The following is a 12,653-nucleotide window of genomic DNA, read 5'->3' as shown; positions in this document are numbered from 1 at the left end:
CAGAGCTCATTTCTTACCACAGGTTCATGGGCATCTCTGCCAGAGTTGACATCAGTATGGTGAGGGTCAGGCAGATGTGCTGCAGGCTGATGTCTCTCCTTTATGACAAAGATCTCCAACCTCCTGAGCTTGGACCAAGGTCTGGGGGCTTTCATGTCCAGGGTTGGTGGAGCAGTTTTCCCTCCCATTCACCAGAAGAGCTAGTAAAGTCTTGGGAACCCCCAAGGCCTGCTGGCCACACTCAGTAGATCAGGAGTACCAGCATTGACACTGAGTTCCCAGAGCAGGTGTGGGCATGCGCGGAAGAGGAGCCCTTTCTTGAGAGCCTCTTAAGGACCGGGGTCATGCTACATGCTTTACAGATGAAGACCCTCTTGTAGATAGTTTTTACTAGGAACCTGGCTGCAAGCTTTTTTAGAAACACAGTTGATGTTTCTAGAAGTTTGGCCCTTGGACCTCGAGCATCGGAATCACTTACAGATTTCTCTCAAGACTCAGGAGCTCTCGAATGAGGCCAAAGGATCTGAATTTTTTAATCAGATGATATTTACTACCAGGAAATTTTGGGAAACATTATGATGGAGAAAAAAGACCAGCTATAGAAAAAGACTATTCCCTGTGTGGTTTGGAACAAGTTATCTCTATCTTTCTCTCTTCTCTATAACCCATTGCAGTCAGTCAATTCCAACTAATAGTGACCCTTTAGGACAGAATAGACCTGCCCCATAGGGTTTCCAAGGCTGTCATCCTTACAAAAGCAGACTGCCACAGCTTTCTCCTATATAGCAGTTAGTGGGTTAGAACCACTGACCTTTCAGTTAACAGCCAGGTGTTTTAACAGCTGTGATGTTAACTGAAACTGTGCTGTTAACTGAACAGAACTCCTTTCTCCTCTTTATGGAGAGACTCAATTTCTCTCTCTACAAATCTTCCCTCACAATACCTAGAAAAATGGTCACTCAATGAGATGCATTTTCTCCCCGCCCCCCCAACACACACTTTAGTCTGGAGCCAAAGACATCCCTCATTTGGAAAGTCCTTGTTCATGAGGCAATCCTCTGAGAAAATGACAAAATTTCCTAAGGAATTAAATATCCCCCTTTGTCCTCCCCCTGCAACTATGAGACTCATCTGTCAGAATCATACTATGTACAACCAAAACACAAATCTTAAAATGAGTCTTGTGTACCACCCCCAGACATTTTCACGTTCCTAAACCCCAAAGGTGCATAGTCTTTACTGATTCCCAACCCCCTAAAATCAGTCCCTGGGTGGTACAAATGGTTAAGCGTTTGGCTGTTGTCTTAGTTATCTAGTGCCGCTATAACAGAAATACCACACAAGTAGGTTTTAACAAACAGAAGTTTATTCTCTCACAGTCGAGGAGTCTAGAAGTTCAAATTCAGGGCACTAACTCCAGGGGAAAGGCTTCTCTCTCTGTTGGCTCTTGGGGAAGGTCTTTGTCATCAATCTTCCCTTGGTTCTAGGAGCTTCTCAGCAAAGGGACCCTGTGTCCAAAGGACATGCTCCACTCCTGGTTCTTCTTGCTTGGTGGTAATGAGGTCCCTCTCCTCCGCGCCCAATTCTTCCTTTTATATCTCAAAAGAGATTGACTCAAGATACAACCTAATCCTATAGATTGAGTCCTGCCTCATTAACATAACTGCCTCTAATCCTGCCTCATTAACATCATAAAAGTAGGATTTACAACACATAGGAAAATCACATCAGATCACAAAATGGTAGACAACCACACAATACGGGAATCGTGGCCTGGCCAAGTTGACACACATTTTCAGGGGACACACTTCAAACCATAACAGCTACTAACAGAAAAGTTGGAGGTTTGAGTCCCACAGAGACACCTCAGAAGAAAAGCCTGGTGATCTACTTCCAAAAAATCAGCCAACGAAAACCCTGTGGAACACAGTTCTACTCTGACACACATGGGGTCACCATGAGTCAGAGTCAGTTGGGAGCAACCATAAAAGCAACGAGGTTACCCTCAAAACTTTGAAGGACCAAAGACACAAGGTAATTATGAGCCCAGGAGACAGAAAGGACCACATAAACCAGAGACTGCATTGGCCTGAGACCAGAAGAGCTAGATGGTGCCTGGCTACAGCTGATGACTGCCCTGACAGGGAGTGCAACAGAGAGCCCCTGAGGGAGCAGGAGAACAGTGGGCTGCAGACCCCAAATTCTCATAAAAAGACCAGACTTAATGGTCTGACTGGGACTAGAAGGACCCTGGAAGGTCTCCAGACCTTCTGTTAGCCCAAGACAGGAGCCATTCCCAGAGCCAACTCTTCAGACAGGGATTGGGCTGGACTATGGGATAGAAAATGATACTGGTGAAGAGTGAGCTTCTTGGATCAAGTAGACACATGAGACTATGTTGGCATCTCCTGTCTGGAGGGGAGATGAGAGAGCAGAGGGGGTCAGAAGCTGGCCAAGTGGACACAAGAATAGAGTGGAGGCAGGGAGTGTGCTGTCTCATTAGGGGGAGAGCAACTAGGAGTATATAAAACCAAACCAAACCCCCTGCCATCGAGTCAATTCCGACTCATAGTGACCCTATAGGACAGAGTAGAACTGCCCCACAGAGTTTCCAAGGAGTGCCTGGAGGATTTGAACTGCCAACCTCTTGGTTAGTAGCCGTAGCACTTAACCACTACACCACCAGGGTTTCCAGGAGTATATAGCAAGGTGTATATCAATTTTTGTATGAGAGACAGACTTGATTTGTAAACTTTCACTTAAAGCACACTAAAAATTAAAAAAAAAATAAAAAACTTTGAAGGGTTTCACAGTCCAGGACGGTAGATGTCCTATTTATTATTTTTACATCACCTCTCCCCGCACTCCAACCCACACACCAATTTAAGATGATAGACTGCAAGGGTTCTTCCATTTGGACAACCTAAAGGTAATGGACATCTCTTGTTTTGCCCAACCAGCCTCATTCCCCATTCTTCTGATAAGAGCACCTCATTTGCTTTTATGGAGCCCTGGTTGCTCAGTGGTTAAGAGCTCAGCTGCTAACCAAAAGGTCAGCAATTCGAATTCACCAGGCACTCCTTGAAAACTCTATGGGGCAGTTCTACTCTGTGCTTTTAAGCATCCACCCCTTCCCCCACCCTGAGTCCTCAGACCTTATTTCCTGTCTCTAGGAGTAAGCATATGACACCAGCCTGGCCAATGAGAGCACTCCATTCCCCAGGAGGTAAGGACAGGACCCCAATCAGGCCAATGACACTCAAATTTAAGTCTTTGCTTGGAATTATTGGAAAAGAAAACCTCTTCTCATTGAGTAACTGGGCTAGTAGGATGGAAGCCTAGAGCTGCTGGCAGCTTTATTTTACCATAAGGAACGAGCTCTCCTGAGAATGAAGCCAACACAGAAGAAAGCCAAGTAGAAAGATGCAGAATAACTGAGTTCTGATGATGTCCTTTGAACCCTTGTATCCAGCTCTGCCCGAAGACATACTTCCAGATTTTCTCTACACATGAGCCCATAAAATCCCTTTTTTTATTTATGTTACTTTTAGTTGGACTTTCATTCACTTGCAACCAAAAGATTGCTGGCTGGTTCTCAGATCTGAGATCAAATGGGCTAGACTGTAGCACACACCCTTCCAGCTTTCTCTCCTTGGCCCTAAATGAAGGTCAATCTAGAAGTAAGACTACAGTTCATTGGGGTCCCGCCTCCATGGGGGCTCAGGATGAATCCCAAGCAGATGCTGGCCTGCATGAGCTCATCAGACACACAAAGAGGTCACTTCAGGATTCGGATGCTCATCTTTTGCTCAATGTTCATCTTCTCTAAGGTCTGGGGAGAGAGAGGTGGTAGTCAAGATGCTTGAATCCTAATCCCCTATGCTTCCAACCTCTTCCCTCAGGGTTCCACCCATCCCCAAGGCCTGGCCATTCCCTGGGGACTCCTATCTTTCTGTCCTCCTCCTTTGAATTTCATTTCCCATGTCTATCTCTCCTAGGGGTTCCTGATCTCAACCTCCCTGGTCGTAAGAGTATTCTGACCTTGGCGAACTCCAAGAAGGACACGGCACCATCTCCATCTTCATCAGCCTCCTGCACTGTGCGGTCAGCGATGCTCTCCAACTGTTCTTCTGTCACCTGTACCCCAACCATCAGCCGGAGAACCTGGGAGGTGAAGGGAGAAGCAGCCATAAAGAGGAAGCACAAAGGCCACTCCCACCATCCCCAAAGCCTCCCCCATCTCACTCTAAAAGTTAGCGCCAATTTTGTAATCCATCTCTCATTTATTTTTGACCCCATCCCAGTCATGTCCCAACATATCCACCAATAATTTCCCCCACTGACTCTCCATCCAATCACCAATTTATTCCTTAATGTCCCACACTCACCTCAACAATATGCCCAGACTCATTACTTATACCCTAACCTCCATCTATTCTCCACCCCATCTCTCACCTCATCCTTCAACTATTCTCAATTTCATCCTCCACCTCATTCCAACATCTATTTCAGGTTTTCTCAACCCCAGCACTAGGGATATTTGCAGTCAGATAATTCTGTGTTGTAGGAGGCTATCTTGTGTATTGTAGGATGTTTAACACCGTTTTTGTCCTCTACCCACTAGATGCCACTAATATACACCTCCCAAGTTGTTATAACCAAAAATGTCTCCAGATATTGCCAAATGTCACTCAGGGGGCAAAATCAACCCTAGCTGATAACCACTGATCTATTCCCAACCTCATATCCAAGTATCTTTCCCCCATCTTCTAACTAGCCAGCACTCCAACCTGCTTGTCCCCATTATTGTTTTTGTTGTTGTTAGGTGCTGTCAAGTCGGTTCCGACTTATAGCGACCCTACGTACAACAGAAAGAAATACTGTCTGGTCCTGGACCATCCTCACAATCATTGCTATGTTTGAGCCCATTCTTGCAGCCACTGTGTCAATTTGTCTTATCAAGAGTACCCCAATTATCTGCAGCCTCTATCCACCAGTCATCACACCTCATCCCCCCACAATCATTGCAGTCAACCATCCCACCCTTCACACATATCTCTTGCCCTTGCATCCTTCCTACCTGTAGCATCTCATGCCTGGAGATCTTTCCATCTCTATCCAGATCATAGAGCTGAAAGGCAACTGCGAAGAGAGTGGAGGGGGGAAAGGAAGATGGGTCTTCCCTGTTTCTCTTCCAGCAGAAGGGCAAACCGGAGGAGTAGGAAGGTCAATAATAGGCTGACAAAAGGTATGGGAGGTTCCTGGTATGGAAAAACCTGGTACCTCTACCAGCTGCCACATTCAAATGGGGCATGATGCACAGTCCCCACCCAGCTGAATTCACTCCTTATGTAAACCCTGGGAACCCTGGTGGCTCAGTGGTTAAGCACTCGGCTGTTAACTGAAAGGTCGGCAGTTGGAACCCACCAGTCACTTTGCAGGAGAAAGATGTGGCAGCCTGCTTCCTGAAAGATCACAGCCTTGGAAACCCTATGGGGCAATTCTACTCTGTCCTATAGGGTCACTATGAGCTGGTAACCTGTATGTACACCCTGGGCTTCTGGTGGAAGCTCCAAGCTGGGAAGGACTTAGACCTCTGACTAACCCTTGGATGGAAACATACAAACTCACAGCGAAGTTTGTTCATTCTGCTGTTGAGGGGTTCAGGTTCCTCGGGGTCCCAGGTTCCTGTGCCTTCATCTTCTACAGGGCGAAAATGAGCCAGGACCCTGGCAAAGCCTCGGAAATCCACACTGTGACTCCTGGTGGGTGGGATGGAGCCGAAGCAGTGGTCACCTTAGACCTCTTTCTGCATCCGTCCCTAAACCCACCCCCGCCACCTTCCCACCCACAGCGAGGCCTCACCCATCAGGAAAGAAGCTGTCTATAATACGGTCTCCCAGAGGGTTCACAGCCAAAGCTCCAATCTGCTGGAGATCCATACGGCTGTAAAATCAAAATTCAAAGAGGGTAGAGCAAAGATGGAAGATGTAGGTCGAGGCTGGAGACGGGGTCAGGAAGACAGGTGGGAGGTAGTAAGGTCAGCCCTCCACCACCACAACCTGGTCAGCTCCCCCTCACCACAGGTAGCCCTTCTTGTTACTGTCCAGTGCCCGGAACCGGTGGTGGAGGCGGACCAGGCTGGCTTGCGAGACTGCAGGAAAGAATGAGGGAGGGTCACGCCGTGGTTTCCGGAGGCAGCTGAACAGAGCGCCTTGGGGAGCGCTCCAGAAACCCGCTCCGGGCGCCCCCGGAGGTGGGCTGGGAGTAGAAAGGGCTTGCCGGAGGGCACATTCAACCCGGCTCCCTGGGATGCGAGCTGCTAGGGCTAGAATGGGCGTGACAAGATCCAGCGAAGGGCCAGAGTTGGAGACCTGGGGCGGCTCGCCGGGTTTCGGAGCGCCCCTCTTGGGGAACCGAGAGATCAAAGTCAACCCCCTCCATCTGCCGTCGGGCCCTGCCTCTGGCCTCGACCCGAACTCGAGAACACCTGGATGCCAGGACTAACCAGCTCCCCCCTCCCCAGCCCCGTGACACCGGCAGTCCCCGAATGTGGACGCTGGCACGCCTAGGTGACCCCACCACTAGCCTTGCGATCCTAGACGCTTGGATCTTGGTCTCCCAGCTCCGGGGCCTGGGACCCCGGACTTCTATGCCTCAACCCAACTCACTCCTGCGGGGGACCACGACACTGAAGTCTCTGCACTAAACCCCTTCAAGTCCCCAGCCCCGGACGTCTGGGTTTGCCCTCGATCCCCCTCTCCAGCCAGGGGAGCCGGGACGCCTGCAGCGGGCGCCCCACTCACAGCCGGTCTCCCGGCGGATGTCATCCAAGTCGGGAATGATCGAGGCATGGGAGCTGCAGGAGCCCATGGCAGAGCTGGAGCCGGGAGGGCAAGACAGCCGGGCCAGACCCAGGAGTTCTCTCCTCCCGCCTAGGAGGCGGAGCCGCCCCAGTGGCCCCAGGGCCTAAGGCCACTGGCCTGGCGGGAAGCCAGACTCTTGAACCCAGGCTTGCCTGGCCTCCCCTTCCTGCGACGGGGGAGAAGAGAAAACAATGCCCAGGGTGACAGGGTCAGAGGGGCGGGTGCGAACAACAGGCCATTTCAGCCGGGAGATCCCGAGGTCGGCGCGGCGAAAGGCTGGGCGCGGCCAGTGCCCCGCCTGCCGCACGCCCTTCCTCCGGGTGAATTCTCACGCTCGTTCGGGACAAGCGACCCGCCTCGTACTTCAGTGCCCTCCCCCAACCCACCCTCCAGCCCCGAGCTTTCCCCGGGCGTGAGTGCACAGACGTTCGGTGGAGTCAGTCTGGGAGACCCCGACTATCTTCACCCTCTGGAGACAGATCCAAGTCCTGCTGAGGGCGGGGGTGGATAATGGGGAGGGGAGCTGGGTGCATTCGTACCCATGCAGGATGGCGTCAGCCTGCAGGGGTGGGAGCAACAAGCACTGACGAGGAGCGGTTGGGAGGCCAGGGTCAGGGCTGGGTTAGGTGCAAAGAACACTGGGTTTGAAGGACTTGGACTGGAATCCCAGATAACTAAGGCTACTAACTTGGAACAGGTAACTTGTTCTTATAACGATTTCCTCATCTCTTTTTTCTGTTTAGCCCACATTATTTTTGTTGTTTCATTGAGCCAATACTTTAAAACTCAGGAGATTATACACAAAAATCCAGGTTTCCGGTTTCTCCTTGAGAAATCAGGAGTTCTGACACTACTGAGGTCCTGTTTCTGGGCTGCACCACCTGGCTTCAACCGGGGCGCAGCTCCCGCATTTAAACGGAACATGGTGGGCTGTCTGTGGGCCCACAGTCCCCGCCCAGCCAAAATCACCCTCTTCTGTACCCCAAGGGCCTCTGGTGGAGGCTCCCACCTGGGAGCGACAGAGCTGTGACCTGGTCAGGTGAGGGCAAAGAGAAAACCAGCCCTCAAGCTCCACTGGCATCCACAGCCCCAGAGAGGGTTTCAGACATCACAGTGAGTCAGCTGAAATAATAATAAGGACAACAATAACAAGAGTTTAATTTATCCAGTACTTACCAGATATTTTGCTAAGCACTTTACGTGTACAGTATTATCTCACATATTCCTCCCAATAGTCCAGGGAGGGAGAAGTTCTTATTTGCCCATCTTCCAGTGAGAAAATAGCCTCAGAGAAGTGAAGCAACTTGCCCAAGGCCAGTAGCCAGTAAGCAGAGCTGGCTGCGGTCGCTCTCTCCCTGCTCCTGAAAAACTGCCTTCTTCCCACTTTTCTGTGGTGGAGGCTGCCAAGGGGGCAGGTTGTGAACTGCTGTATAGCATGCGTTATCAACAGAGGCCATATTGCCACCAAGGGAGCAAAAACTTTATGTGCAAAGTGCAGATATACATACAGTACATAAATAGATATACATTACATCTATGGTATCACATTTCACAGGGAAAGGGCAATTAGAATACCAAAACCAAAAAACTCATTGCTGTCCAGTCGTATAGGACAAAGTAGAACTGTCCTATAGGGTTTCCAGGGAAACGGCTGATGCATTCATACTGCTGACCTTTTTGGTTAGCACCTGAGCTCTTAACCACTGTGCCACCAGAGATCCTAGGAGAATATGGTGTCTAAAAAAGGGCTAAGGAGCTCTGCTAGCACAATTGGTTACGCTCTTGGCTGCTAACCAAAATGTTAGCAATTCGACCCTCCCCAGCAGCTTCAAGGGACAAAGACTTGGCAATCTGCTCCTGTAAAGATTACAGCCAAGAAAACCCTATGGAGCAATTCTGCTTTGTCACATGGGGTAGCTGGGAGTCAGGATCAACTCAAGGGCATCCAACAACAATAACAACAACACACAAAAAGGCTAACTGATTAACTAGTTGCACTGAGTTGATTCCAACTCACAGCAAGCCCGTGCGTGTCAGAGTAGAACTGTGCTCCATAGGGTTTTCAATGGCTGATTTTTTGGAAGTGGGTCACCAGTCCTTTCTTCCAAGGTGCCTCTGGGTGGACTCCAACCTTTTGTTTATCAGCCGAGCACTTAACCATTTGCCCCACCCAAGGCTGGTGAGAAGAGGAGGGCAATAATGGAAAATCGTTGAGAAACACAGTTGTAAAGTAACAAACACCATAAGTGTCCAGTTTTCAATCTATCTTTACCCCCTCTCCAACTGTAATCACCCATATACGCAAATTTCCCAGGGAGGAAAATGCAAGCAGTTTATTACAAGGGTTCAAGTCCCTACCTACCCTGGAGAGAGAGAAGCTGGACAAACACTCCATCCTCCAGCCCCAGGCAGAGGCTTGCATCAGATGAGCCTTGAAAATATTAATCTAAGAAGTGCTTGTGTCTCTTTCAAAAACCCCAAGGATTAAACGACTGGCATAAAGAATGCTTGATTCTCTTTCAGACTCCCCCTCCCCCCCCCAGGAGTAAAACATGCGGGAAGCCATACGCCTCCCTAAGGAAGCCCAGTCCCTAGCTGTGAGTCAGGATGTGAGTGCAGTTCGCATAGTGCCTGAACCCGGGAGGGGGTAGGAGTCCCTGGGAAGCTGCAATCATCGCCTCAGGTCAGCTTGGGATGCTGATTTTGGAAAGGGCTTCTCCAGCCTGACTCTCCAAGACAGCTCCACACTAAACCAAATTAAGCCACGGAGTAATAAACCACCCTCACCCACATGCCATGCCTATAAGCCTGCAGGAGACTGTGGAATGGCCAAGCACTAGGTGAACCCATTCCTGCTTCATGCAAGCAAGTGGGATTTAAACCAACTCCACAGTATAAGTGGCCACATCTTTTCAGGGCATTAAACAGGGAGACGCTTTGGGGAGAATTTCGTCTACAGAATCTGTCGGACTGAATTGAGGCAGAACGCTTTTTCTTGTTGTTTGTTTTTAAACTGCCTAAAAGTTGCTAGCCATCCTTGTTGAAACAATACTGAGGTTCAGCCAGAAAAATGAACATGCAAAAGTAGCCTGGAAAAAAAAAAGGAATAACAGTAAACTAGTCCTAATGAATTTTTCGATGTGTTAAAAGTTACAGTAAGCTATGTGATGACGGTGCAGGAAGAGATAAGAAACCAGCGGATGACGGTGCAGAAATAGATAAGAAACTAGCGGGAAAGTCAGAAATAGACGCAAATACATATGGGAATTTGGCATGTGATGGGAATGACATTTCAAAACAGTGGGGGAAATATGTATTATTCAATCAATGTCATTTGGGACATCTGTCTTTTGGGAGAAAAATAAAGCTGTACCCCTAGCTCAGTATGTCAAATTAAATCCCAGATAGAGCAAAGATTTAAATGCAAAATGAAGCCATACAATATGAGGAGAAATCTTGGGGAGATTTTGTTATAATCTTGAACTTGGACAGGACTTTTTAAAACATGAAACAAAGTACAAAAACCATAGAGAAAAGATTGATAAATGTAAAATTTTTAAAAAATTAAACCTCTGTGGACATATACACATATAAGCCAAAAGACAAACTGGGAAAAAAAATTCACGGTATATGTGACAGATAACCACCACTCCTCTGTCAGTGTGTCATACAGTGGTGGCTTACGTGTTGCTGTGACGCTGGAAGCTGTGACACCAGTATTTCAAATGCCAGCAGGGTCACCTATGGTGGACAAGTTTCAACAGAGCTTCCAGACTAAGACAGACTAGGAAGAAGGACCTGGCGATCTACTTCTAAAAAAAAAAAAAAAATGGCCAGAGAAAACCTTATGAATAGCAGCTGATGCTGAGCAAATAATCCATGAAGCTGGACTATAAGAACAAGAACACGGCATCAGGATGGCAGAAGACTCATTTAACAACCTGTGTTATGCAGATGACACAAACTTACTTGAAGAGGACTTGAAGCACTTACTGATGAAGATCAAAGACTACAGCCTTCAGTATGTATTATACCTCAACATAAAGAAAACAAAAATCCTCACAACCAGACCAATAAACAACATCATGATAAATGGAGAAAAGATTGAAGTTGTCAACCTTTTCATTTTATACTTCGATCCACAATCAACACCCATGGAAGCAGCAGTCAATAAATCAAACGATGTATTTCATTGAGCAAATCTGTTGCAAAACACCTCTATAAGTGTTAAAAAGAAAAAATAAAATAAAGTAGTAAAAAGCAAAGATGTTACCTTGAGGTCCAAGGTGTGCCTGACCCAAGCCATGGTATTTTCAATTGCCTCATATGCATGTGAAAGTTGGACAAAAATAAGGAAGACTGAAGAAGAACTGATGCCTTTGAACTATGGCGTGAGTGAAGAATATTGAATATATTATGGACTGCCAGAAGAACAACAAATCTGTCTTGAAAGAAGTACAACTAGAAGCCCTATCTTGCAGTGTCTTTTAGGCCATGAGTTTTATTTTAACAGACTTTGGACATGTTATCAGGAGAGACCAGTCCCTGGAGAAGGATATCATGCTTGGTAAAGTACAGGGTCAGCGAAAAAGAGGAAGACCCTCAATGAGATGGATTGACACAGTGGCTGCAACAGTGGGCTCAGACATAGCAATGATTGTGAGGGTGGTGCAGAATCAGTGTTTTGTTCTGTTGTACATAGGGTCAGTCCAACACCGACGGCACCTAACAACAACAACAACAACACTACAGATAAAAGATAATTTTCTTAGAGTACAAATGTCTCTTAAAGATTGGAAAGGAAAATGACAACTCAATAGGGAAAAAATGGGATCTAAGATGCGAAATAGAAATGGTCAATAAGCCTGAAAAGATGCACAACCTCACAAAGTTCAAATATACAAACTAAAACAAGGTGTTATTTTCATCTTTGATGTGGTCAAGGCTGCAAGGAGACAGGTCGTGACCATCCAGAAGGCAAGAGCCCTATATTGCAGGGTCTTATAGACCATGAGTTTTCTTTTAATCGTGATAGGGCACAATTACAGGGTTTTAAGCTGGAGGATCAGATGATCCAATTTCTGTTTTAAATGCATCAGGAGAATCGCTCTGGCTGCTATGTGTAATTTTAACTGCACGGGCAAGGTAGCAGGCGGAAGACTATCACAATCATTCAGGTGAAAGATGATGGTGGCTTGGACCAGGGCGCTACAGTGGAGGCAGTGAGAAGTGGACAAACTTAGGCTCTATTTTGAAAGGAGAATCCACAAGATTCGCTGATGCATTTGCTAAGGGGATGAGAGGAAGAGAGCAGGCAAGGACAACTCCAAGGCTTCTGCCCTAAACAACCGAAGGTGCCATTTGCTGAGATAATGAAGAGAGAACAAGGAGTATGTTTCAAGAGAAGAAATAAAAATGTCCTTACTTGAGCTGTTCGTTATACATCCTAATAACAATATTAAATAGTTAATTAGATACAGGAGTCTAGACTTCAAGAGAGAAGCTGGCGCTACATTTGATATGTTGTGTTTTCATTTTCTTTCATCTCAAAGTTGTCTTTTTTTTTTTTTTAATTTCCTTTGACCCATTTCTTCTTTGACCCATTGGTTGTTCAGGAGTATGTTTTTAATTTCCAGATATTTGCCAGTTTTCCAGCTTTCCTTCTGTTATTGATTTCTAGCTTCATTCCATTGTGGGCAGAGAAGATACTTTTACGATTTCAAACTTTTAAAAATTTATTGAGGCTCATTTTGTGGCCTAACATATGGTCTACCCTGGAAAATGTTT

The 12,653-nt window shown here is 47.2% G+C and overlaps 1 protein-coding gene across 1 annotated transcript; it reads right to left on the bottom strand.

The window, feature by feature from the left end:
• Positions 1-1,353: 1,353 nt before the first annotated feature.
• On the bottom strand, positions 1,354-6,999 carry CHP2 (calcineurin like EF-hand protein 2). Its single transcript, XM_049904608.1, has 7 exons — positions 6,807-6,999; positions 6,082-6,154; positions 5,866-5,946; positions 5,632-5,762; positions 5,081-5,142; positions 4,042-4,164; positions 1,354-3,832 (listed from the first exon to the last, which is right to left on the bottom strand). The coding sequence occupies exons 1-7, from the start codon at positions 6,871-6,873 to the stop codon at positions 3,779-3,781; spliced, it is 591 nt and encodes a 196-aa protein (XP_049760565.1). The 5' UTR covers positions 6,874-6,999; the 3' UTR covers positions 1,354-3,778.
• Positions 7,000-12,653: the final 5,654 nt, after the last annotated feature.

The sequence above is a fragment of the Elephas maximus genome, chromosome 12 (assembly GCF_024166365.1).
Source record: "Elephas maximus indicus isolate mEleMax1 chromosome 12, mEleMax1 primary haplotype, whole genome shotgun sequence".
NCBI classification, from domain to species: domain Eukaryota; kingdom Metazoa; phylum Chordata; class Mammalia; order Proboscidea; family Elephantidae; genus Elephas; species Elephas maximus.
This window is presented reverse-complemented; position numbering and strand designations above follow the sequence as displayed.

Excerpts from the sequence above, each read along its gene's own strand:
- CHP2 (XM_049904608.1), bottom strand. The coding sequence starts at position 6,873 with ATGGGCTCCTGCAGCTCCCATGCCTCGATCATTCCCGACTTGGATGAC. Across the intron at positions 6,155-6,806 it reads CATCCGCCGGGAGACCGGCT|TCTCGCAAGCCAGCCTGGTC; the intron begins GTGAGTGGGGCG and ends TCTTTCCTGCAG. Across the intron at positions 3,833-4,041 it reads CCTTCTTGGAGTTCGCCAAG|ACCTTAGAGAAGATGAACAT; the intron begins GTCAGAATACTC and ends CTCTCTCCCCAG.